General features: G+C 43.5%; 1 protein-coding gene across 1 annotated transcript in view; it reads left to right on the top strand.

Annotated features, from left to right (window-relative positions):
* The window catches only part of LOC138207659 (synaptic vesicle glycoprotein 2C-like), a 33,993-nt gene extending 10,954 nt beyond the window's left edge, over window positions 1-23,039 (top strand). The window contains exons 3-13 of the mRNA XM_069165051.1: window positions 6,757-6,937; window positions 9,779-9,930; window positions 13,222-13,355; window positions 13,662-13,751; window positions 13,863-13,973; window positions 14,060-14,148; window positions 14,304-14,468; window positions 15,220-15,353; window positions 18,060-18,263; window positions 18,411-18,570; window positions 19,298-23,039. Coding sequence (XP_069021152.1) covers window positions 6,757-6,937; window positions 9,779-9,930; window positions 13,222-13,355; window positions 13,662-13,751; window positions 13,863-13,973; window positions 14,060-14,148; window positions 14,304-14,468; window positions 15,220-15,353; window positions 18,060-18,263; window positions 18,411-18,570; window positions 19,298-19,481 — 1,604 coding nt within the window. The 3' untranslated portion in view covers window positions 19,482-23,039. The remainder of the gene's footprint in view (window positions 1-6,756; window positions 6,938-9,778; window positions 9,931-13,221; window positions 13,356-13,661; window positions 13,752-13,862; window positions 13,974-14,059; window positions 14,149-14,303; window positions 14,469-15,219; window positions 15,354-18,059; window positions 18,264-18,410; window positions 18,571-19,297) is intronic.
* Window positions 23,040-23,609: the final 570 nt, after the last annotated feature.

Below are 23,609 nucleotides of genomic sequence, written 5' to 3'. Positions count from 1 at the left end.
TTGGTGTTTTTATCAGGGGTGCTCGGTGAAGGTCGGCGACTCTTGAAGTGGTCAATGAGAGCGTCTTCAGTGGACGTCGGGTGTGAGAGAAATAACAACATTAGAGGGGATGATAGAGAGATGGTGTGTAGCTGAAAATGCACCGCAAGACTTCATGTTTTCAACATTAAGGGACTTATTACCATCATTATAATTACTGTTTAATTCATTGACATGCATGATTCCTTCTGCAAAAAACTGACGGAACATTCACGTAAACGCAACCAGCTGAATTCAAGTTATAAAGGAAGTTATTAGAGCTGTCATGAGATCAGGTTTATTTTGCTGGATTGCATACTGTAAAGTAATCATAATAATAATATATTTTCTAAACTAAAACTTTCTAAACTTACAAAGTGCTTTGCATATAGTAATTCTTAATAATCAAAACAAAAAAACAACAACCTGTGAATTCAAACAATCCAACAACACAATGATGATTTAAAACAACCATAAAACAAATTAAAACAGGGTATAAAAGAAACAAGAGTGAATCACTAAAATCAAAAGTGTATTTTAAGAGGAGATTTCAAAGATTTCAGCGACTCTGCAGACCTTTTTTCCTCCGGCTGCTCGTTCCAAAACCTGGAGGCTCTGACAGGATGTTACATCACAGCTTCAGACTAAAATAGATATTGATCAGGTCTAAACGGGTTTTTCTAGCCGCCTGCTGCTGGATGAAGGACTTCAGAACAGTAAACATCAGAGACATCATCTCATCTCATCGTCTCGGGACAAAATTGATGAATTTGAGACATGTATTCTTGAAACCGCTACTATATGTGAAGAGTTTTCTGACTACGTCTCAGGACACGAGTGCTGAGCTGTTCTGAGTGGACACACTCGAAAGCAGCAGCAGCAGCAGGCTGTCGGCATGGGGGGGGGGGCTGATAAGTGTTACCATGGTGATAACAGCGCAAACTTTCAAACAGTCTTCATCAGAAGAACTCCAGGTGTCGCAATCAGTTGTACATATAATTCAAATTAAAAAAAGTGAGGTGTGCTCAAAAACAAAAAACATGTCTTTTTGAAGCTTATTAATTAATTTAATTGGTTCGATAAGTACTGCTGTAAATAAAGGTGTTTCCTTTATGATAAAATACACAACAAAAGGAAATAAAATAGTCCAAAAATAGAACATTTTACATTTTTACTGTACATGACTTCTCTGTTTCCATTTATTCAATATATATCTTATAATATATCTTACAACATATCTTGTTCATTGATTCATTATCCTCCATCATCAGTATCTCTGTCTGTAATCCCAACTCTCTCCTTCCTTCAACATTTTAATTTCTTCTTTATAATATAAAAACATCCAGATCAGCGATGTTCCTGCTTTTCTTCTCACTGCTCTCGTCTGTCCTCTCTGTTATCCTCCTGATGTAATCCTCTCTGAAACTCTCTCGGTGTCTCTAAAACTGTCTCTCTGTGTCTCTATGTCTTTCTCGGTGTCTCTCTGTGTCTCTGTGTCTTTCTCGGTGTCTCTCTGTCTCTAAAACTGTCTCTGTGTCTCTCAGTGTCTCTGTTTCTCTGAAACTCTCTCACTGTGTCTCTAAAACTGTCTCTCTGTCTCTCTCAGTGTCTCTCAGAGTACCTCTCAAAGTGTCTCTCAGAGTGTCTCTCTGTGTCTCCCAGTGTCTCTGTGTGACTCAGAGATCTGAAGATCCGGTCTGGAGTTAATCTCTGCAGCATTGTGCTTCACTGCAGTTTAGCCATGGTAGACTGGCTCACGTAGCTCCCCAGAGAGAAGGGAGGGAGGGAGGGAGGGCTGCTTTCATACACTTCCTCCTCCTCTTCCTCCTCTTCTTCCTCCTCGTCCTCCTTCACCACCAGCACATATGGCTGTTAATTTGTCTGCGGGTGTTCTCCTGCACCACAGTTATCATTTGGAGGGTGTTTGGTGTGATGTGTGCCGTCTCCGATGGAGCCCTGCTGCAGGTGTATCAGCGGGTGAAGGTGTGTGTCTGAAGCAGTGTCAGCCTGGAGGAGTCAGTGTAACTGATGCTGATATTTTCTGAGGTCAAGCAGCTCTGTGTGTCGCGGTTACACGATCACAAACACCTTCGACAGCTGAAGCTAATCAACACAGCGTGGTGATAAATAGGCTCTGCTGCAGCTAGAGGTGAGATCATTAGAAATGCAGGGACAACAACACTTCCTACCATCATCTCTTCTTCACAACAAAGAGCCGTTCACCCTGTTACTCTCCAGGCAGAGAGCTCACGGGGGCAGAATTTACTCTATAACAGCACTATTGAAGGAAGAAAAAGAAGCTTAGGCACATTTAGTTCCATAGACTAATGAAAGATAAAAATCACTCCCACTTGAAATAATTTCAAATATAATTTTTACTTCATCGGCAAGTATTGATTCGATTTTATTTGAAAATAATATTTTTTTTAAATCACAATATTCTATCACCAGAATTCCTCCAGCTCTGAGTAATCCTTGTTTCACACTGTAGCTAAATCTGACATGTAAGAATGAAAGATTGTTGTTCTAAAATTCACTAAAAATGTGTCATTGTTCCTTTAATAAGAAGAAAAAGAGGCTCAGTGATGTTTCTGTTTCCTCCAGCTCAGACGAAAAATCGTATTCTGCATAAACACAAAAATTCCGACTGATCCTGAACACATCTTGAAAACTGATCCTGACGTGCTGATTAGAGTCAAAGAATTTAACATTCTTTAATTCAATTTAAATTGATTTAACATTCAAAGAATTGCAATTTTTTTTTTTTAATTTAATTTAAATTATTTAACATTCAAAGAATTTAACATTCTTTGGCTCTATAGGTTCAAATTGGTGTGTGATTTAAGTGATTACTCTTTATTTTGAATAAACTCCACATTTGCAGAAACAGATCAGCAGGTGTCGATGTAATTAATACCTGAGGAATGTGCTTCTCTCCCACGGGGGTCCTCTCCTCCTCCCCTCCTTTCCTCCCTTTCTCCTTTCCTCCTTTCCTTGTCTCCTCCTCTCCACCTTTCCTCCTTTTCTCCTCCTCTCCTCCTCTCCTCCTTTCCTCCTTTTCTCCTCCTCCTCCCCCTCCTTTTCTCCATTCCTCCTCTCCTCCTCCCTCCCTGCCAACCCTTGTCTGTCTCACTTCTGTTGAAACCCACCTGTCAATCACAGATGGCCCTCTGGGAAACAAGTCTTCTCCTTCTTCTTCTTCTTCTTCTCCTTCTTCTTCTCCTTCTCCTTCTGCTGCTGCTGCTGTTGCTGCCTGTGTGCCGGCGCTCTCCTCTCATCCGTGCCGGGACGCTGCATGGCGACGAGGAGAGAAAACAGAGCAGAAAGGTGTCAGGAGAGAATTACACTCACACATAAGAGCTAATTACAACAGAAAGAAAAAAAAAAGCAGCGTCCGTGGAGACGAGTGAAGACAGTTTAAGAGTTGGCTGAAGTAATCCCTGTGGGGGCAGAGAGGAGCTGCACAGTGTACCGTTAAAGAGAGCAGACTGTCTGCTGTATCTTAAGGAACAGATTAACAGCTCAGGTGGGCTCAGGACAACTTTACTAAATGTTTTACTTTGTACTGATATTAACGTGAAGTTACCTCAACACTAGTTACTTGACAACAAGCAGGTGTAAACACAGTCTGTATATAAAAGTGTAGGTCGCATCCGGGTCTGAAAAGAGCCTTAAAGTGCAGTACAGCTGAGGACCACCAGGGGAGGGCTCAGTAAATGTTTTCCACAAGTCGTCATGGTGTCATTAGATAAACTCCCTCCTACTGATCTGTGTTTTGGTCCTTCTGTGAATAATTCCAGCATTAATCAGATATTAGGACTCAAACAGATATGTCTGGGGGCGGGTCTGTTTGATTGATAGGCCTGTGGTGCAGTCAGGTTTATGGTATAAGTGGGCGGGGCATTGTGTCCTCACGTTGTCCATCAGATCCACCCAAGCAGCAACCATTAGTGACGTCGCCCGTTGGTTTGTGAACGTTATGAAGCCTCCACTTCAGATTCTGTCCGTCACCATCTTGCTAGTTCGGAGCGGTTTGGAGCAGGAAGTGACCATATTTAGATGAGCTGGGGGAGGAGCCAGCAGTGGATCTGACTGATCTGATTGCAAACCTGACAATACTACGTCCCGCGCACCGATAGCTGTAACCTGACTGCACCACAGGCCTGTCAATCAAACAGATACGCCCCCAAAAACAGGTATTTTTTTTTAGCTTATTTTCTAATTAATGACAGATTATTTTCAGATGGACCTCCAGAAAACTAATAAGAAGGAGTGACTTTAGCTAACAACACCGAGATAACTGGTGGAGACATTTTATTGACTTTGTATTTGATGAGAGAAGTTGAATGGGAGTCTATGGAGCCGGAAGCTTTTTGGAGCCAACCTCCAGTGGCACTCGGTGGTATTGCAGCTTAAGACACTTCTGCATCGACCTCATTTTTTGGACCTGAAGCTACGAACACTTTTATATACAGTCTGTGGATTCTCCCCTAGTTGTCCAAATATGATCACTTCTGCCTTACTACTTCACTACAGACGTGTTTTGTGCACGTACATGTACTGTTCCATACGCAGTCACACATACAGTTTTCATGTTGATTGCACCTTTAAATCCTGTTTTTTTTTTTAATTGAATTGTGGTGGTGGTGGTGGACATCAGATACGCAGCTGTTTTTTGTGTTGCCTTTAACAAACTCTTCCCTAAAACTGTTGTCTGTTGTCCAGCGCTTTTAACTGACCTTCGCTAATTTCCATAAAGGCCCTCAAGGTCTGACCTGAGATTGAACCGAGCAGAAAATCACCAATCCAATCTCAGAGGCATTCATACTGCGCCTCGGACGCCCCATCAACCCCGTCTCCCACCTCCCCCTTTATTACAGATACCCAGTGTGAGGAGAGCCATAAAACAAATGAGCTGCTGTTTTCCAGATAGCATCTCCTCGGCTACACGCGTTCAGATGTAGCTACACAAATCAAAAGACGTCCCCGGTTTGTGCAGGATGCAGCGCTTTTGTGATATTTTGTGTAGCGTCCTCTTTCCGCCCTGCAGCCTGGAGGAGATGCTCCTCTGCAGCAGCGGTGCGGAGCTCCAGCGGCTGTCACCTGTAATGAATCACCGGCTCCCAGCATCATGTCTGTGCAGCTCGATAAGACGCTCTTCTCCCGGCGTATCTGTCCCATCACCACAAACACAGCGAGGGAGGTGGGGGGACAGAGCCGGCTTCCTTTCTGGTGCCGCCTCGTCAAACAATTGCACACACCCCCCTCCACATGCATTAGCATTTTTATTAGCACGTAGGTAGAAAAGTGGATTATTTACTGGCCTGACAACCCTCGCACTGCCCACCACCACCTCCACCTCCACCTCCTTCATGCTGCATGTTCTTCAGCACAGGAAGAGAAATTACCCCAAATTTCCAGCAGAGGAGCAGCAGTAAGAGATGAACAGCTGGTTTAGAAGCAGGCCTGCGAGGTCAACGACTGCTCTGTGTGTCCCACAGACTCTTTAAGTAGAGTATCAGTCACCAGACAGTCATTTCATCCAGAGAGAATGAAAGCTTCATCATATCATGAAAGATAATCGGTTTACAGCAGTGATCACAGGTTTCCCACCAGTCAGGGAGTGTTTTAAAAACTCTTTTCTAGTCAGGGGATTCCATTATTTTATGGTCCAAAGTCCTGGAATATCAGGGAATTTTGTTTGCATGTTTAAATTTTAGTTGTCATTTATCAAAATATACTATTTTCCATGTAGTTTCAGTGATTTTAGAAGAGATTTTTTTTTTTCTCATTTCCATCCGTCAACAAGTCACAAGCACTTCAATAAAGATGTGCATTTTCTTGTAGCTGATTATGAAGGCAAACATGCAGAAAAATTGCGATTTTTAAGAGATTTGGCTACAACTTGAAGAATTTAAAGACTGACGGAAAAGCTGAATGTAAAGTTTCTAAACAGATCTACAAGGAGAGAGTGAATGATAAAGAGCATACTGTTCCCATTTGAAAAAAACTTTTGCACACGTTTTTTTTGCAGGAGGGTCAGTGTGTTTATACGGTGCACAAAACCTACAGTAGTTGTGTGTTTTGGAAAATTGATGGCAATAAAATAATGTGTCTGTTTCTTGGCTGCTTAGAACAGCAGCCTGTTTTTTCTGTTTATTGTAGTTCATCAAATTTCAGCTTTTTAGTCAGAAAAAGTCCGGAAATTAAACATTTGACGTGGAGTGTAAACCCCGAGATCTCTAAAGACGTCACATGACCGTTTCAGACGGGCGACCTGTCAATAGAAAGAATAAAAACAAACACACAGAAGCCCGTGAAGCTCATTGTGTTCATCGACCAGCAACTGTAGTAACTCCATCTGTTTTATGATGCGCTGCAGTGACAACATGTTTGTTATCCGATCTTCATCCTGGCTGCGGCGGTCTGGAGAGTTCGTCTGGAGTCAGACACTCTGAGCATCATTAGAGAGTAAATCCTAAACCTTCGGTGCAGAGTTGATGTGCAGTGTTGTAGACGGGACTCGCAGCTCAAGTTCAACTCATCTATGCTGAACTGCATTTATACAGACGGACATCTTCCAGGACCTCTCAGGAGAAGATGCTGCTGCTGTGTGTGTGTGTGTGTGTGTGTGTGTTACATGAACGAGTGTAAAAGTGTGAGATGTGTTTTATTCAGCAGTACACGTTTGATTGGGATCATTCACATCTCTGTCTGTCCCTTCCTGTCCCTCTGCAGGAAGCATCGTGTACCTGGGGATGATGTTCGGAGCTTTCTTCTGGGGCGGTCTGTCAGACAAGTTGGGCCGGAAACAGTGTCTGCTCATCTCCATGTCTGTCAACGGCTTCTTTGCCTTCCTCTCCTCCTTCGTCCAAGGATACGGCATGTTCCTCCTCTGCCGCATGGTGTCCGGCTTTGGGTGAGTTCACTTCATCGCTGCTTCTTCTTCTTCTTCTTCTTCTTCTTTGTCTTCATCTTTGTATTCTTCTTTCTCTTTCTCTTTCTCTTTCTTTTTGTCTTCCTCCTCCACTTCTTCTTCGTCTTCTTTCTCGTCCTCTTCCTCCTTTTATTCTTCTTTGTCTTCTTCTGTCTCCTCCTTTCACTTGTCTTCCTCTTCCTCCTTTTCTTCTACCTCTTTTTCCTCTTCCTCTTCTCCTTCTTCCTCCTTTTGCATCTCCTTCTTCCTCTTCTTTTCCTTCCTGTTCTTTGCTTAATTTTTTTCTACATCGTCTTCTTCTTCCTCCTCTTCTTCTTTTTCATCTTCTTCTCCTTTTTCCTCCTCATCCTCCTCTTCGTCCTCTTTTTTTCTCTTTCTCTTCCTCTTCTCCTCCTCCTCCTGTTCATCCTGTCTCTCTCTATCTTCAGTATTTTCCTCCTCTTCCTCCTGGTTGTATATGAAACAGTGGACCCTCTCTGAGGATTGTTCCCTCTCCAGCCTCATCTGGTTCGTCTGCTGCCTCTTCTCCTCCAAAGTCAAAGCACATGACAGGAGGTTATTGTAACATCCTGACATCAGCCCATCCTCATCCCTGAGTCAGCGAGGGAGAGGGGGGATGTTTCTGCAAAAACAAAGACGCTTGCAGACACGATCCCTCCACATGAAATGAACATCAGCGAGGTTTAGAGCTGCTGTGGTCTGCTGGGCTTCACACGTGTGTGATAAACGACACACGCTTCCCATCTGAGTGATCTGGCATCCGGTTACTGTGTGAACCTGTAGTTGCTCTGATGATCACTGAAGTCTATGGTGAGACCTAATATCAAATATAATCAGAAGGGACTGCTGTGATTGGTGATTGGTTTAAAACAACTAACCAAGAAAAAGTCATAGAAACAATCATACATTTTATTTATTAATGTGTGTGTGTAATGTGTACAGCATGTTTCCATAGAAACCAACACGACACACAGGATACCTGACTCTCCCTCAGCTCACCTGTGTTTAATTACAGTTGTATAAGACACCAGGAAGCTTCTCATTGTAGCTCAGTGTCTACCTTCACGGCTTTGCATTTTTAATTATCAGCTTTAGCTTTTATTTCAGCCCTAAATTCTCAGTCTGTCTGCTGAGGCAGGTTTATAGTGTGGAAGGTATTTCTAATGGCACCTGTACCTTCGGGGATGTGGAAAATTTTTGTGGAGATGTTGCCTGAACAAACGGATGCGTGCAGTTTCGAGCCGTGGTTGTAACGCTGAACAGATTTGTGAAGGCACGTCGAGCTCTCCGTCTTTTTTAGTTTCTTTCTGGGAGAAATACGATCTGATTGACTTGATGCTGCTTCTTTCATTAAGCTTTTCTTTACCTCATTAACTTCTCTGCTAAAAGCCGCCTCAACAAATAAGAAAGGAGGGAAAAAAAGATTCAAAGTGCCATTTTGTCAAATCACACGGATTAAGTTTCACTGAGCTTTTTAACACCTAATGATACAAACCTGTTTCTAAAACAGTAGTGCAGCTGTGTAAAATGTGAATAAAAACAGAATGTGATGATTTACAAACTTGCATTTAATTACAAATATTTCAAAGATAACATAAAATGTTGAAACTGAAAAATTGTATTGTTTAATGAAAAATATATACTTATTTTGAATTTGATGGCAGCAACACATCTCCAAAAAGTTGGGACAGGGTCATGTTTACCGCTGTGTTGCATCACCTGTTGTTTTAACAACACTCTGAAAAACGTCCGGGAACTGAGGAGACCAGTTTCTGGAGTTGATATGGTGAAAGTGAAGTATGGTCCCATTCTTGCCGATTTAAGATTTCAACTGCTCAAAATGGGGTTATAAAATATGGAAACACACTGTAGATCTTAGAAAATGTTTATTTTGTCTAAATTGTATATTTGTCCCTTTTAAAGTCAAACAAATGTAAATTACTCTGGAAGCAGGTGTCCTAACAAGGGAAACTCTGATTATTCCACCAAACCAGGTGTAGTATTGATTTGTTTGGGCCCTCTGCAGCCACATGCACTGGACTGTGTAATATTGACATCTTTGTTAAGACGCAGGACGACTGCGGCTGCACACACTCTCTCCGTGTTTCTCATGCTCTTAAAAATTAGCTCTTAGTGCACGGCTAAAAATCCAGACCAGAATTTTTGAGGAATAGTTCAGCATTTTGGAAAAAAAATGTATTAACCATTAAATATGAAAAATGTGAAGCTTTTGTAAAAATTAAACAGACAAGATAACAGAAGGTAATGAGATTAAGAGGTCCTTCCCAAACTAGCTGTTTCCCTCTGCTACCAGTGTTTATGCTGAGCTAACCAGGTGCTAGCTCATGATCAACATAAAGATAAACATAAATAAATGTAAAATGAAAAAAAGCACAAAAATGTCACGTGATAATATGTGATAAAAACATAATGTAAAACCACACAACTGTCAAGAAAATGTGTCCTTTTTGAGCCCGACTGATATATTTACCAGCTGATTTTATCAGTCGATAAAATATCTGTATATATATATCTGTATATATATATATATATATATATATATATATATATATCTGTATATCTGTATCAGCAATTATATTGGCCAAAATGCTAAGTTTATTTTACACAACATAAAGCAGCAATAGATGCTCCAAAGGCTCACTGCATATTAACACGCCATCTGTCCAACACGGTTCAGTATTTATTCACAGCACAGAATCAACTGTGTGAATCAGCTTCGCAGTTTATGAAGAAACCCTGAATGACCGATGAGCGTGAACTTCTGAACCACTCATAGCTCATCACAGTGAAATGTACCTGCAGGATCGGCGGAGCGGTGCCGATCGTGTTCTCGTACTTCGCGGAGGTGTTGGCCCGGGAGAAGAGAGGAGAGCATCTGAGCTGGCTCTGTATGTTCTGGATGATCGGAGGGATCTACGCCTCGGCCATGGCCTGGGCCATCATCCCGCACTACGGTGAGTGACCGCCCTGACCTCACTTACCTGTCCTGACGAAGGTGCAACAGCGCTTTAGCGGTAATAGTAAGCTTTTCCTGAACAGAAGTGATCTGGTTTTAACTTCTGGAGACTCAAAGTCTGAGTTTTTGTCAATAAAAAGAATGTAACTTACAAAAGACTCCCATTGATCATAGTTTCTGTAATATCGTGAATTATAAAAAGTCTATTCAAGACATGGGACGATGGGGGATTTAATCATTTCTTGGGCCAAATCCTGGAATATTTAGTTTTAGTTTTTGATTGCATGTTTAAAATTTTAGCTGCCATTTATTAAACGTAATAATTTCAATGAAGTATTTTTCTTTATCGTGTTTCCTGAGTGTTTTTATCACCTTCACTAATGTTCACAAAACTGGGTGTAACTCAGGTGCTGATGTTGATCAAGAGGCGTAACTTTGAATACCTCCTGATAAAAGTTATCTCTTCCTCGTCCTCCGTGCATGGCACTGTGCTGCGCTCCATTCCTGCACAACAGGAAGTCTCTCAACTTCTAAAAAATACACCGAAAAAAATACACACTCATGTTCCAAAAGCAAGAAATGACAAAGATGTTCTTTTATTTTTCCATGAACTCAGAAACTAATACAGAGCGTGAAGAAGTCTCCTGAGGCTCGGATCAGCAGTTTAAACATTACTGAAAATATAGAAAGCCGTAAAGTCTGACTCTGCTCCTGATGACACCCCCTGCGGTTCGGAAGCATCTCAACATGATCAGTAACGATCAGGGAGCGTCGCAAATAATTCCCCAACCATGAAGCTTAATTTAGAAATCAAGTCTCTCCAGGGGTGCAGACAAACACACGGCAGGTGGGAGTGTGGGCGGAGCGGCAAACAGAGAGAACAGCGAAGCATATGTCGGTGAACACGGTGAATATGAAGAGCTTTCACTGCACTCAGGGGGAGAAATGTTTCATTTGAAGCAACTTCCAGCAGCAGTTTATTGTAATCTTCACATAATTAAGAGCCACACTGCGTTTAATCAATATTTTTGTTCTTTTCAGGGAGTTTTACGTGCAAGTGTTTGAGGCAGTGTAAAAAAAAAAAAAAAAAAAAAGGTGGGCTCATATAAATCTAATAACGTGCAGCGAGGCCTAGCTGCAGGAAGTGTTTTAGAGGATGAGAACAAAACGAGAGGTATGAAATCAACCTGCTGTGGATGAAGAGGAGGAGATAAGGAGGACGAGGAGGAAGGGGAGGCGCAGAGGGCGCCTGATTTATGTGGCCTGTGTCAGGGATAATGGAAAGGTGAAGGGATACAGCAGAGGGCTGAATGGAGGGGGAGAGAGACAACAAAGACGAGGAGAGAAACGGTGTTAAAGGAGCAGATACGTGAGGAGGAAGAGGAGGGGTTCGTTTCCCAGTTCGTTTTCAGCTATGTTGACCAGATATAATGAAGAGAGCGGCTGTTTTGTGGACTCCAGTCTGGCATTTTGGTCGTCGCCATCTTGGTTTTTTCAGAGCCAGAAGTGATCATCTTTGGACGAGCTGGGCGGAGCAAGGGGTGAATTCAGCGGTGACGTCACCCGTTAGTTTGGGAACGTTATGAAGCCTCCAGATTCTGTCCGTCACCATCTTGCTAGTTTGGAGCGGTTTGGAGCAGGAAGTTACCATATTTGGGCGAGCTGTGGATCTGACTGATCTGATTGGAAACCTGACGACACTACGTCCCGCCCACCGATAGCTGTAACTTGACTGCACCACAGGCCTGTCAATCAAACAGACCCCGCCCCCCCGAAAACAGGCCTGAGGACGTCCTGTACTGTGGTGTGTGTGTGTGTGTGTGTGTGTGTGTGTGTGTGTGTGTGTGTGTGTGTGTGTGTGTGTGTGTGTGTGAAGGGAGATGCTCATAATTGAGGTCAATTGATTGGATGCCAGAGTTTTAACACATTTTTTTCCCCAGGATGCAGCGGTGTGTTGGTAATAGGTTCCGCCGCAGTGCTCTCCGCATCGAGCGGTGGACAAAGGCCAGATAGCCGTGTGTGTTTGTGTGTGTGTGTGTGCGTGTACATGAGTGCATGCGTTATTTGGTCTCTTTTTAAGGTGTTAAGAATGTGATAGTCTATAGGACCAGGTAAAGTGCAAGTAAAATGAATTTGTGTGTGTGTGTGTGTGTGTGTGTGTGTGTGTGTGTGTGTGTGTGTGTGTGTGTGTGGGGACATAAATCTTGCTGAGTATCTGAATCACTCAGCCGTCCCCTCCAGTCCATTATAGCTATAATCCCCCTAATGAGGTTTGTAGTGGTGCAGGCGAGAGCAGCCCCACACGCACGCACACACACACACACACACACACACACACACACACACACACACACACACACACACACACACACAGCGCATGATAACATATTTCAGACTCGACTCTGAATAAAAGTGTCCCTGGTTCCATCACATGTTGATACCTGCAGCGTGTTGATGATCACTGTGTCGTGTCTGAATTTGTAGTAAACCACAGGTTTTTTTATCCACAACAGAAAGTAAAGGAGAAACTTGGGAACAAAGCTGAGAGATGTTTGTAAAATATATAAGTTTCTTTCTGACAAATCAGTTTTCAAGCTTCATGCATTTCCAAGTTTTCACTGTAGTCTGATTAAATAAACTGTATATAAAAGGGTTCATAGCTTCCAGGTGTTAAAAATGAAGCCGATGCAGAAGTGCGTTAAGCTGCAATACCACGAGTGCCACCAGAGGAATATCTGTGTTGTTAGCTAAAGTCTCTCCTTCTTATTAGTTTTCTGTTCATCTGAAAATAATCCGTTATTACAAAATAAGCTTGTATTTTTGGGGGGCGTGTCTGTTTGATTGACAGGGCTGTGGTGCAGTCAGGTTACAGCTATCGGTGAGCGGGACGTAGTATCGTCAGGTTTCCAATCAGATCAGTCAGATCCACCGGTGGCTCCTCCCCCAGCTCGTCCAAATATGGTCACTTCAACCTGGTGACACCAGAGACTTCTACCTGAACAACTGTAGGACCTCACAGCGGCAGCGGCACATATAAACATCAGTTTCCTATTGAACTTAATAAGAGGTGAGAAACAGACGGGTTAAATGTGAAGAAGACATCCAGGAGTGTTTACATGTGAAGATGAAATGTCCAACCTTGAGGGAAATAAATACAATAAATGAAAACAAACTGAAACTGCAACAGCTTTAAAGGAGTTTTTGTGTCTTTTCGTGTCACTCTGACTGAACTCTTGACCCCGATGCTGCGCCGACGTATTTCTGACTCTTTCGACTGCTTTGTCTGCAGGCTGGAGTTTCAGCATGGGGTCGGCCTACCAGTTCCACAGCTGGAGAGTGTTTGTGGTGGTGTGTGCGCTGCCGTGTGTCTCCGCTGTGGTAGCTCTCACTTTTATGCCCGAGAGCCCTCGCTTCTTCCTGGAGGTAAAAAGAGAGACAGACGGTGTGAGGGTAGGGGAGGGGGGGGAGGGGGGGGGTGATGCTGGCAGCATCATCGTCTTCCTGTGTTTCATGTTGTAAACAAATCTGATGAAAAGACCAAAACAAGAAGCACCTGTCTCCATACACATTTATTTTAAATGCCTGTTTTAATATAATTAGCAATTTAGGTATTGGTAATCACATAAGCAGCGGTAGCCGGATAAGTACAGTGTGAATGATTCTGTCCTGACACGTGAGGATGAATACGTGTATCCCGATGTCTAAAAACACGTGTTAACCGTCTCGTAGATGGGTAAACACGACGAGGCCTGGATGGTCCTCAAACACATCCACGACACCAACATGCGTGCCCGTGGGGAGCCGGAGAAGGTCTTCACTGTGAGTACACCGCTCCTCGTTTCCTCCTCCTCTTCCTCCTCCTCCTCATCCTCCTCCTGCTGCTGCAGCGCCACCACCAGCACTTGACCGCTCGAGTGTCTCCCCCTGCAGGTGAACAGGATCAAAACCCCCAAACAGCTGGACGAGCTGGTGGAGATGCAGAACGAGTCGGCCAACCCGGCGCTCAAGGTCCTCTTCAAGATCCGGGCGGAGCTCAGAGGAGTACGACGCCCTTTCACGTCTGCTTTGTCTCTTCGCGGAACTTGTATGGATTTTAAATTCACTAACATTTATTTATTTTCTGACAGATCTGGTTGACTTTCATGAGATGTTTCGACTACCCAGTGAAGGACAACACGGTGAAACTGGCTGTAGTCTGGTTCACTCTGTCGTTTGGGTGAGACATGCCTCTGTTATTATCACGTCAACCGAAGCTGGACAGCTTAATAACAGTTTCTATGAAGTAGCGAGGAATCACCTGAACCAGAGCGGCCCTCAGCGGTGACATCGTCACGTACCACACGTCACTCCAGCAGCTGTTTCTGTGCGCAGGTTCTACGGGCTCTCTGTGTGGTTCCCCGACGTCATCAAGCACCTGCAGGCCGACGAGTACGCATCCAGAGTGAAGGTCCACAACAACGAGCGCATCGAGGACTTCACCTTCAACTTCACGCTGGAGAACCAGATCCACCGGAACGGAGCGTTTGTCAACGACAGGTGCGACCAGCCTCGTCCCGAGCTGTTCGTCCCGTTATGGGACGGCAGCATTATTCTCCACTCCCACAAACACAACACGGCACAACACGACGCAACACGACACGACACGGCACGGCACGACATGACACGACACGACACGGCACGACACGACACGACACGACACTGCAGGTAATATTAATCCTGCCTCCTTTATCTCCTCCACCAGCAGGAAATTAAAAGGCTTATCTCTCCCTCTGTTTCTGTTGCTTTCAGTCTCACTGTCACACACGCACTCTCACACACACACGCACACACACACACACACACACACACACACACACACACACACACACACACACACACACACACACACACACACACACTAGGCCATCCCTCCTCCTCCTGCTGCTGCTGATTCTCACTTACAGAGACCAGAGAGAAGACGCAGTGAGACGCAGGTTTTGTTTTTTCCCGTCGTCAGAGGAGGCTGCAGGGCTTATTATTATTATTATTATTATTATTATTTTGTTATTATTATTATATATTATTATATTGTTTTTTAGGTCTCAGTTGTCGAGCATAATTGCCATCTCCTCCCTCTCCTCCATCTCCTCCATTTCCTCCATCTCCTCCATTTCCTCCGTCCTCTTCCCTCTCCTCCCTCTCCTCCATTTCCTCCGTCCTCTTCCCTCTCCTCCATTTCCTCCATCTCCTCCCTCTCCTCCATCTCCTTCATCTCCTCCCTCTACTCCCTCTCCTCCATCTCCTCCAGGTTCATTGTTATGAAGTTCAAGTCGGTCACCTTCATCGACTCGTCCTTCCTCAACTGCTTCTTCGAAGACGTCTCCTCAGTGGGATCCTTCTTCAAGAACTGCACCTTCGTGGACTCCTTCTTCTACAACACAGGTGAGTCTCCACGCTCTGAGCTCTGAGCTCTGAGCTCTGAGGTGGTTTCCATCCGCCCCAGAAAATCCCATTACACCGCGGCTGCCTTCCACATAAGTCTCACTCATTCGCTGTGTCTCCGGCTGACAGTTCGTTCTGGGCCTGACGTCCAGCTTGAGCCACAAGCCTGAGGAGAAGGAATGGCCGTGAGCGTTTATGGCTTTGCTTTATGCTGCTAAATTACTGCTTAACCTGTCTGAACCTGCACAGATTGCCTCTCTGAACTACCTCTGACTGTATTTAACAAAAGAAAGGGAGCCAGGCTGCTGCAGAGTCTCACCACACAAAGACTCCTGTGGTGATCCTCTGTGTGTCTGTCTGTGTCTCTGTCTGTGTCTCTGTGTGTCTCTGTGCCAGCAGCAGCCGTAGACGGAGACATTATGTCTTCGGGTTGTCCATCTGTCTGTCCGTCCGTCCTGTTCTCGTTAACGTGATATCTTCCTTGAGGGAATTTCTTCAAATTTGGCACAAACATTCACTCAGAGTAGATTTGGAGGGCCAAAGGTCAAGGTCACCGTGACCTTACATATGTCCAATTCTTTGGAACACAATAATTTAGGAACGTCAAACCTCAACCAACTGTGAAGTCACCCATTAGTCATTATGAAGTTTGGATTGGAAACGTGACGATATTACATCCCGCCCACCGATAGCTGTAACCTGACTGCATCACAGGCCTGTCAATCAAAGAGACCCCCCCCCCCAAAAAAAAAATAAAAAAAAAAAAATAAAAAAACAATCATAAAAAAACCTGTTAACGGAATTTAATCAAATTTGGATCAATTGTTCACTTGGACTTAAAGATGAACTGATTTGATTTTAGGAGTCAAATATAACTCAAGAATTCATGCATTAATTAGGGCTAAATTTTAAACAAAAGTCAAACAGGTGAAGTGATGACATTTCATGTCCAAAAAGATCAAAGGTCAACTACACTGTAACATCAAAATGTTCTGCGAAAACTTGAGGCAGTAATTCTAGTAGTTTTAGTGTAAACCTGATTCTCTGAGTTTTAACCTCCTGAAGGGAGCTTTTCCTTTTTCACTGGCTGATTAATTCATCGCAGAAAAACAAGTTATTCGGTGGCACCTTCATCACAATCCAACACATGAACCTGTCTCATGGCTGCGTTATGAAACTGCAGTCGAATCATTTCAGAGTGTAAAATAGACTCGCGCTGGAGGAAAAATAAAAAGCACCAGAGGCTTTAACAATGATCTGAGAGAGCGGGAGCTGATTCAGACCTTCTGGAGGAAACATTTCCCTCCAGCACTCAGGAAAGAGCTGAACATGGAAACAGGGAGGGCACGTCAGGTGTGCTGCTAATGCCTCATGGGAAATGAAGTCTCTTTGCTCCCGGCGATGTGTCTGTGGAGAGCAGAGGAGGAGGAGGAGGAGGAGGAGGAGTGTGTTGGGAGAGGAGGAACGTTTCCTCTTTGAGTTTATTAATATATATTTCTTATTCATGGAGAGAGCCCACAGGCATCTCACCTATACACAATATTTAGAGTTTACATACAGGATATCAGTCTCCTATACGTGTATGATACAATACAATAAGATATGACGGGACTTTATTATAAGGCCGCTCTGTTCTACAGATTTACACACAGACTAAAACTACAATTACACGTATGACACTTTCTACAGATGTGCAAAACACATGACACCGTTCTAACAACTGCACATCACATCATATCTGATTAAACTACACGATAGTCTGATGCATAAAGAGCTCTTCAGCCTGTTGTGTTTGATTCGAGGGACTCTTAACACGTGCAAACAGTCAGAAGAGACTCTGATCCTAAATCTGAGCTCTGGTTGTGAGTAACTTTCATAGATTTGTGTTTGATTATATTGTTTTAAGCTTGACTGATAGACTGCTGAGTCAGACCGTAGAGCTGAGAAGAGTTATGTTTATGAATCAGTTTTATAAATGCAATGCTTTTTAACACACAAAAAAAATTGATATCTAACTGTAAAGGAACCACAGAAATTAAAGGAACGCTTCAATATTTCAGGAAATACACTTTTATTTGTTTTGTTGCAGAGAGTTAATGAGAAGATTAAAACCCAAATTAGTTTCGAAAAAGGTACAAGTTTGACTCACAATGTCATACATTTCATTTTGGGAATTGTTTCAAAAAAACAAATCTCTGGACTGTTTGGACGAAGAATGAAGAATGAAGATAATTACATTTCTTAATAATTGACAATTAATGAATGTATTTTTATTAATTACAGTTTGTCTTGGCAGGTTTTCTTTGTATTGTTGTGTTGTTTATTTGCTTTCTTCAGCTCCACGTCATGCTGCTGTAAACTGCTACAATGACTGAGATTTAACACCTTAATCTAATAGATGTTGTCAGATTGTGAATGTGTGATTTTTTTTTTAATGTTTTTTTTATTTTGACATGCTGTTGCCTGTTTGTTTGGTGCTTTACGCTGTCTTTATTCAACAAAATTATGTTTTTGGATGATAAAGATTTGAATTTAAATACAAATCTGCTTTTCAGTCATAAACACCACCAGAATGAAAAATAATGACATGAACACGTGCAGGTTTTAATATGTCCTAAAACATCAGCAGCCAGAGGGGGCATAAAGTCTTGAGATTTATTAACTTGCTTCAGTATTTAAACACAATTTAATCTCTCATATTTCCAGACATTGATGACGCTAAACTGACCAATTCGCGGGTGATCAACAGCTCGTTCCACAACAACAAGACGGGCTGTCAGATGACGTTCGACGACGACTACAGCGCCTACTGGGTCTACTTCGTCAACTTCCTGGGAACGCTGGCGGTGCTGCCCGGAAACATCGTCTCCGCCCTCCTCATGGATAAAATCGGCCGCCTCAGCATGTTAGGTATGACCCGAAGGAGCTGCTGTGACTCCTCGCGCGTTGGGATGAGAATAGTGGCGGCATCTCCTTTGAAAATGTCTCCGGTGATGTCGGACCTTGTGCGTCAGCGGGTCGTCGTGTGTCTGAGGCGTGTTGCGTTGTGTCCTGCAGGAGGCTCCATGGTGCTGTCGGGCATCAGCTGCTTCTTCCTCTGGTTCGGCACCAGCGAGTCCATGATGATCTTCATGCTGTGCCTCTACAACGGCCTCAGCATCTCCGCCTGGAACTCGCTGGACGTGGTCACCACCGAGCTGTACCCCACCGACAGGAGGTGAGCGCTCATACACTGCGCAGAGAACTCGGTTAAAGCGTCACCCTCACTGCAGCTATAACTCAAGTCGGAGCGTGTAACTTCACTGCAGCTCTCAAAAACAAAAACAAAAAAATTTGAGAGCAGAAACTCTACTGGAAGTATCACGTCATAAAGTATCTTTTCCAGACAAAACTCACTTTATTAATAAAACTATCACAATCAGCGGAATAACAGAAAGTGACGGGGATTGTGGGAAATGTAGCCTAATCATCAAAATGAGGAATTCTGTGTGATTTATTACTTCCAGCTGTAAGAGACTGCACTTTGTTATTGTGCATTCAGTCTGTGTTGAATTAACATCCGTTAAACAGCATTCAAAGCTCTTATTTTGACAGCCGATGGAGTCATTGTTTCTGTATTACAGTCACAGACTCTCTGTTCTGTATTGACATGCAAAGGAGTCGCCTGAAGGCTGAAGATTAGAGCCTCCGTTAAGAGAAACAAACTTCCAGAAAAAGCCTCCGTGTTTGTTTTTCAGGTATACAAACGTGTGGAATTCAGGAGGTTTTGTTTTGGTCATTAAAAGGTCTGCGGATCCACTTGGGTAGAGAGAGGACGTAATAAAACTCCTCACCATCATTATCCAGAAATATTCTACTTTCGGTTATCCAGAACTGAATGAGACACGCGTCCCTGACTCTGTCCTCCGTGTCCTCTGTCCTCTGTGTCCTCTCTCTGCCTTCAGGGGCACCGGCTTCGGCTTCTGTAACGCCATGTGTAAGCTGGCGGCGGTGCTCGGCAACCTGATCTTCGGCTCGCTGGTCGGCATCACCAAGGCCATCCCCATCCTGCTGGCGTCGTCCGTGCTGGTCGGCGGCGGGTTGGTGGGACTCCGGCTGCCGGACACACGGGACAACGTCCTCATGTAGACCTCGCAGGGCCGCGTGTTGTTTTACCAGGTATTTACTCAGAGTACTGAACAATAACAGGGTAGGAAGAAACAAGCATCCCTGTCATCAATCCTGCAGTTGTTATATAATAAATAAGGCTGATAATGTCCACTAACTCCAACACTTGGCAGGTAAAGGTTATTCTAATATTTCTGAGTGAAATACCTGGTAAATCAGAACAGTTTGACTCGGGGAGCTGTGGATGTGCAGAGCTGTCGGCATTCCCGCAGGAATTCAAATGAAAAAGGCGAGTTTTTAGAAGCTCTGTAGATCTACAGCTCGTTAACTGCAACAGGCTGTTTCCACACATGCAACCCAGTAATGCATGTGCCAAAGGTGCAAAAGGCTCAGATGTCCGACAACCTTCCCCGTCCAAATCCCACTAAAATCTCACTCAGATTAAAGGAATAGTCCGACATTTTAGAAAACACGGTAGTTTAGTTTAGTTTAAAGACTTGGAAGTGTGTGTGTGTGGGGGGGGAACACAGCTAGTTTAGCGTAAACATCCTTAAAGGTACAGCTGCAAAATTATTCTACCAACACCTCAGAAGCTCACTGATTAACATGTTGTATGTTGTTAGGTGTACAACGACACGTTTTGGTTTTACAGAGGCTCACACGCGGGACGATTTTCCTGAGGAGGCGCAGTAAGTTTGTGTCCTCCACACCACACCGTGTACTTGAGTTTCTGCACAGACTAAACATGCAGTGTATTAATTGTAGGTTTAGTCCCCGTAGGGCAAAGCTAGGCTAACTTTCCCTTCCGCTTCCGGTCTTTATGCTAAGTTATTTCATGGCACTGAACACAGTAAAGTCTTTACAACAGAACTTTACAGCATTAAAGGACGGGGGGGAAAAAAAACTCGGTCAGAAGCAGGCGTTTATTCATTTCGGTCTTATTTATTGCTGCATCAGAGTGCTCCTCTGTTTGTAGGTCGGATATCGATGGTACTGCTGAGCTCTTGTGTCAGTGCTCCACTACAGGTTGTTGATATTTAAGCCTTTTGCTGCAGGTTGCAACAGTGACAAGGCCATATAGAAAAAAAAAAAAACACACCAAAAAAAAAAAAAAAAAATCAATATTGTAGTTTTAGTCTAAAACTGGCAACTTCAGCAGCTACATTTCTAAAGTGAAAAGAAGTTTACATTTTCTGCTTTTTACAGTCAGAGACTTTTGGGATTTGAATCCTTTTTGTCTGAATTGCCCCCCCCACCTTCTCCCCTCCCACTTCTCATGTCCGTGTCCGTCTTGTGAGCGCTCCATGAAGGGCTTCACTTTCCGTCGCAGTTTGATCCGTCCAGAAGAGTTTATACTGTCGGGAACTTCTTCTCCGCTTTGCCTTTGTCTTCTTCTCTTTCTGTCTCACTGTCCTCGTGTCCTCACTGTGGTGGTGTCCTCGTTGCGGCTCCTCCTCCTCTTCTTCCTCCCGCCTCGCTGCTGCTGCTCCCTCCAAAACTCAAAGGCCTTTCTCGAATGTCGTGCCTCTCTCTCTCTCTTTCTCCATCGAGCCCGTCTCTTCTTCCAAACCTTGCTGGAAGCTTTGCTGCTCTGTCCTGCTTTATGTTTTTGGATCTCTTGATACCACTCTGTGTGTGTGTGTGTGTGTGTGTGTGTGTGTGTGTGTGTGTGAGTGTGTGTGTGTGTGTGTGTGTGTGTGTGTGTGTGTGTGTGTGTGTGTGTGTGTGTGTGTGTGTGTGTGGACAAACCCCAGTGACCATCTCCTCTGTGGAAAACCAAATTGTTTTATTTCCTGTTTTTTGCTCAAACATTTGAAGGATTTGATTCATGTGATAAATTGAAATTAAAAGCCATGTGTAAAGGTTCAGTTCACTCAAATTATATAAAAAAAAAAACATTTCCAGGTCGTGTTAATAGTTTTGGTTTTAGCTGCTGAGATTTTAGACCTCAACATGGTGGAGAGGGAATGACATCATGTTTGTGCTACTCGTGACTAGGATCAATTATATTTTGTTTAGAGTTTAGAGCCAAATGCCACAAAAAATTTAACTGCCCGTTTTTCTTGAAAATCGTTGGAAACTACTTAACTCACTGGGAGCAGGTTTAAAGGGGACTAATGGGACTATTTCCCCAGAGGACAGTAGATTTTAGTGGAAAGACATTGTTCACAGTAACTGAACTGGGCATCGTTTCTGGAAACACAGATTTAGGATTTACTCTTTTACAGCAACATGTGCTGCTCTGTAACGCCTGGCAGTATCTTCCTTGTGATGCGTCGAGGGAGCATGGGAAAATTGTTGCACCGAGCGTTAGCTCGTATGTGAGGCGTTTAGGAAACCTTGGTACATTATACTGTCTAGCAAGAGAATGCTAGACAGTGAGGCGTTTGTGGAGCATCAGTATATCGTAGCATCCAGTGGTACCTTCCATGTGAGGCATTTAGGAAACAGCGGTAAATTGTAGGAACAGAAAACAACCCGGGTTTCACTCTCCCTCTCGAAACTGCATCAAAACTTAAGATTTGTCTTTTTCTTAGATTTTATCAAATTGGCGTCGAAAAACGTCCACGTTCAGGAACCGATATCGAAGACAAGGTATCGTTACCGATATTGAAAATGATTGAAACCATAAACACCACAAACTGAATGACGTTCTCCTCGACTGCATTGAGGATTTCTGGGTATAATAAAAACTAAAACTATCCACGTTGTCTGATGCTACTTGTAGTAAAAATGAAAAGTGTTTTGTGGATTTGCGTGAACGGAGCCTTGAACACCTCTAACGAAACGGGACTCCTGCTGCTACAGCGTCAGTGCTTCGATGTAAAATACAAATCTGTAACGTGTTCTCATCATCGTACAAAAGAAGTGCAGAAAGTGTTTTAGTTATCACACGTGATGTTGTGTTCCTCATATATACGTCTCTCGCATGACCTCCGACATGCAGCTGTTTCCAACATCCGCTTCCTGTGTTTGACGCTTCCTCTCCGTCTGTCCGCTCTTCTGCATCGTCCTCTTCCTCTTCAGCCCACCAAATGAAACCCTGCATGTTTGTTAACGGAGTCCCTCTGTTGTCGTGTGTGTGTGTGTGTGTGTGTGTGTGTGTGTGTGTGTGTGTGTGTGTGTGTGTGTGTGTGTGTGTGTGTGTGTGTGTGTGTGCGTGTGTGTGTGTGCGTGTGTGTGCGCGCGCGCGCTTCCTCCATCTTTGGTGTCCTCGCCGCTCCTCTGCAGAGGGGAACACGCGTGATCCCGGGTCAAAGGTGAATGTATCATTCTCGTGTGTCGTCAGATTCGTCGTGGACAGGTGTTCGTTGTACTGAGTGGACTTTTATTGTGAAAGGGCATGCTCGTTGGTGAGACGACTGTGTGTACAACAACATGTGACCCAGCAGGGGTCCTCAAATCTGCACGTCGGCCCAACGGCAATCTGACCACCGACTGTCAGATTTGAAGACCTGTGTGTAGAAACATCTACCTGTCCTTGATATGATTTATTTTGATAAGAAAAGGCTCAAGTGAATGCGGTGTAAAGGTGGATTCCTCTGGTGTCTCCATATTGAATAAAGAGTTTCATTTGAACACCTGTGGGGGCTTCGTTTCACATTGTTCCAGTTTTCACCAGCAGAGGGCAGCATTTATACAGAATTCACCCTGATACTCCTCCAAATTATTCAGAGACTCACCGGGACGATCATTTTACAACTTCTTATCTCTGTTTTCATGTTTGTCTGGAGGTTTATGACTTTAACTTTTAACATGTTTAACCCCACCGGTCATAACTGAGTTTTTTTCTGGATGCTCCAAAAGGCTTTAGGTGAGATATTTTTAAACTTTTAAAAGAAAAAAAAAGATTTCCCTTATGATTTTTCAATATCATGCAACTGGTGTAAAGATCGGTTTAAATCCTTCTTATTGCACCTCAGGAAGAGGACGTCCTCCTCAGATGGAAGTAAAACACCATAAACAATATTATGTTGCCGCAATTATATTTTCCTTATAGGAGGTGTAATTTTTAGTGAGTATAAAACCTACTATTTCACTAATTTAACCAATATAAAATCAAAAAGGTCATAAATTCTGTGTTGGGGAGGTCGAAGGAGTAAAATTCATGCTTAAACTTCAAGGAAAAGTTTGTAACAGGAAGGTTTT

This window comes from Embiotoca jacksoni, unplaced genomic scaffold, assembly GCF_022577435.1.
Source record: "Embiotoca jacksoni isolate LCO1_2020_lvr unplaced genomic scaffold, fEmbJac1.0.p SCAF_10, whole genome shotgun sequence".
NCBI lineage: Eukaryota > Metazoa > Chordata > Actinopteri > Embiotocidae > Embiotoca > Embiotoca jacksoni.
This window is presented reverse-complemented; position numbering and strand designations above follow the sequence as displayed.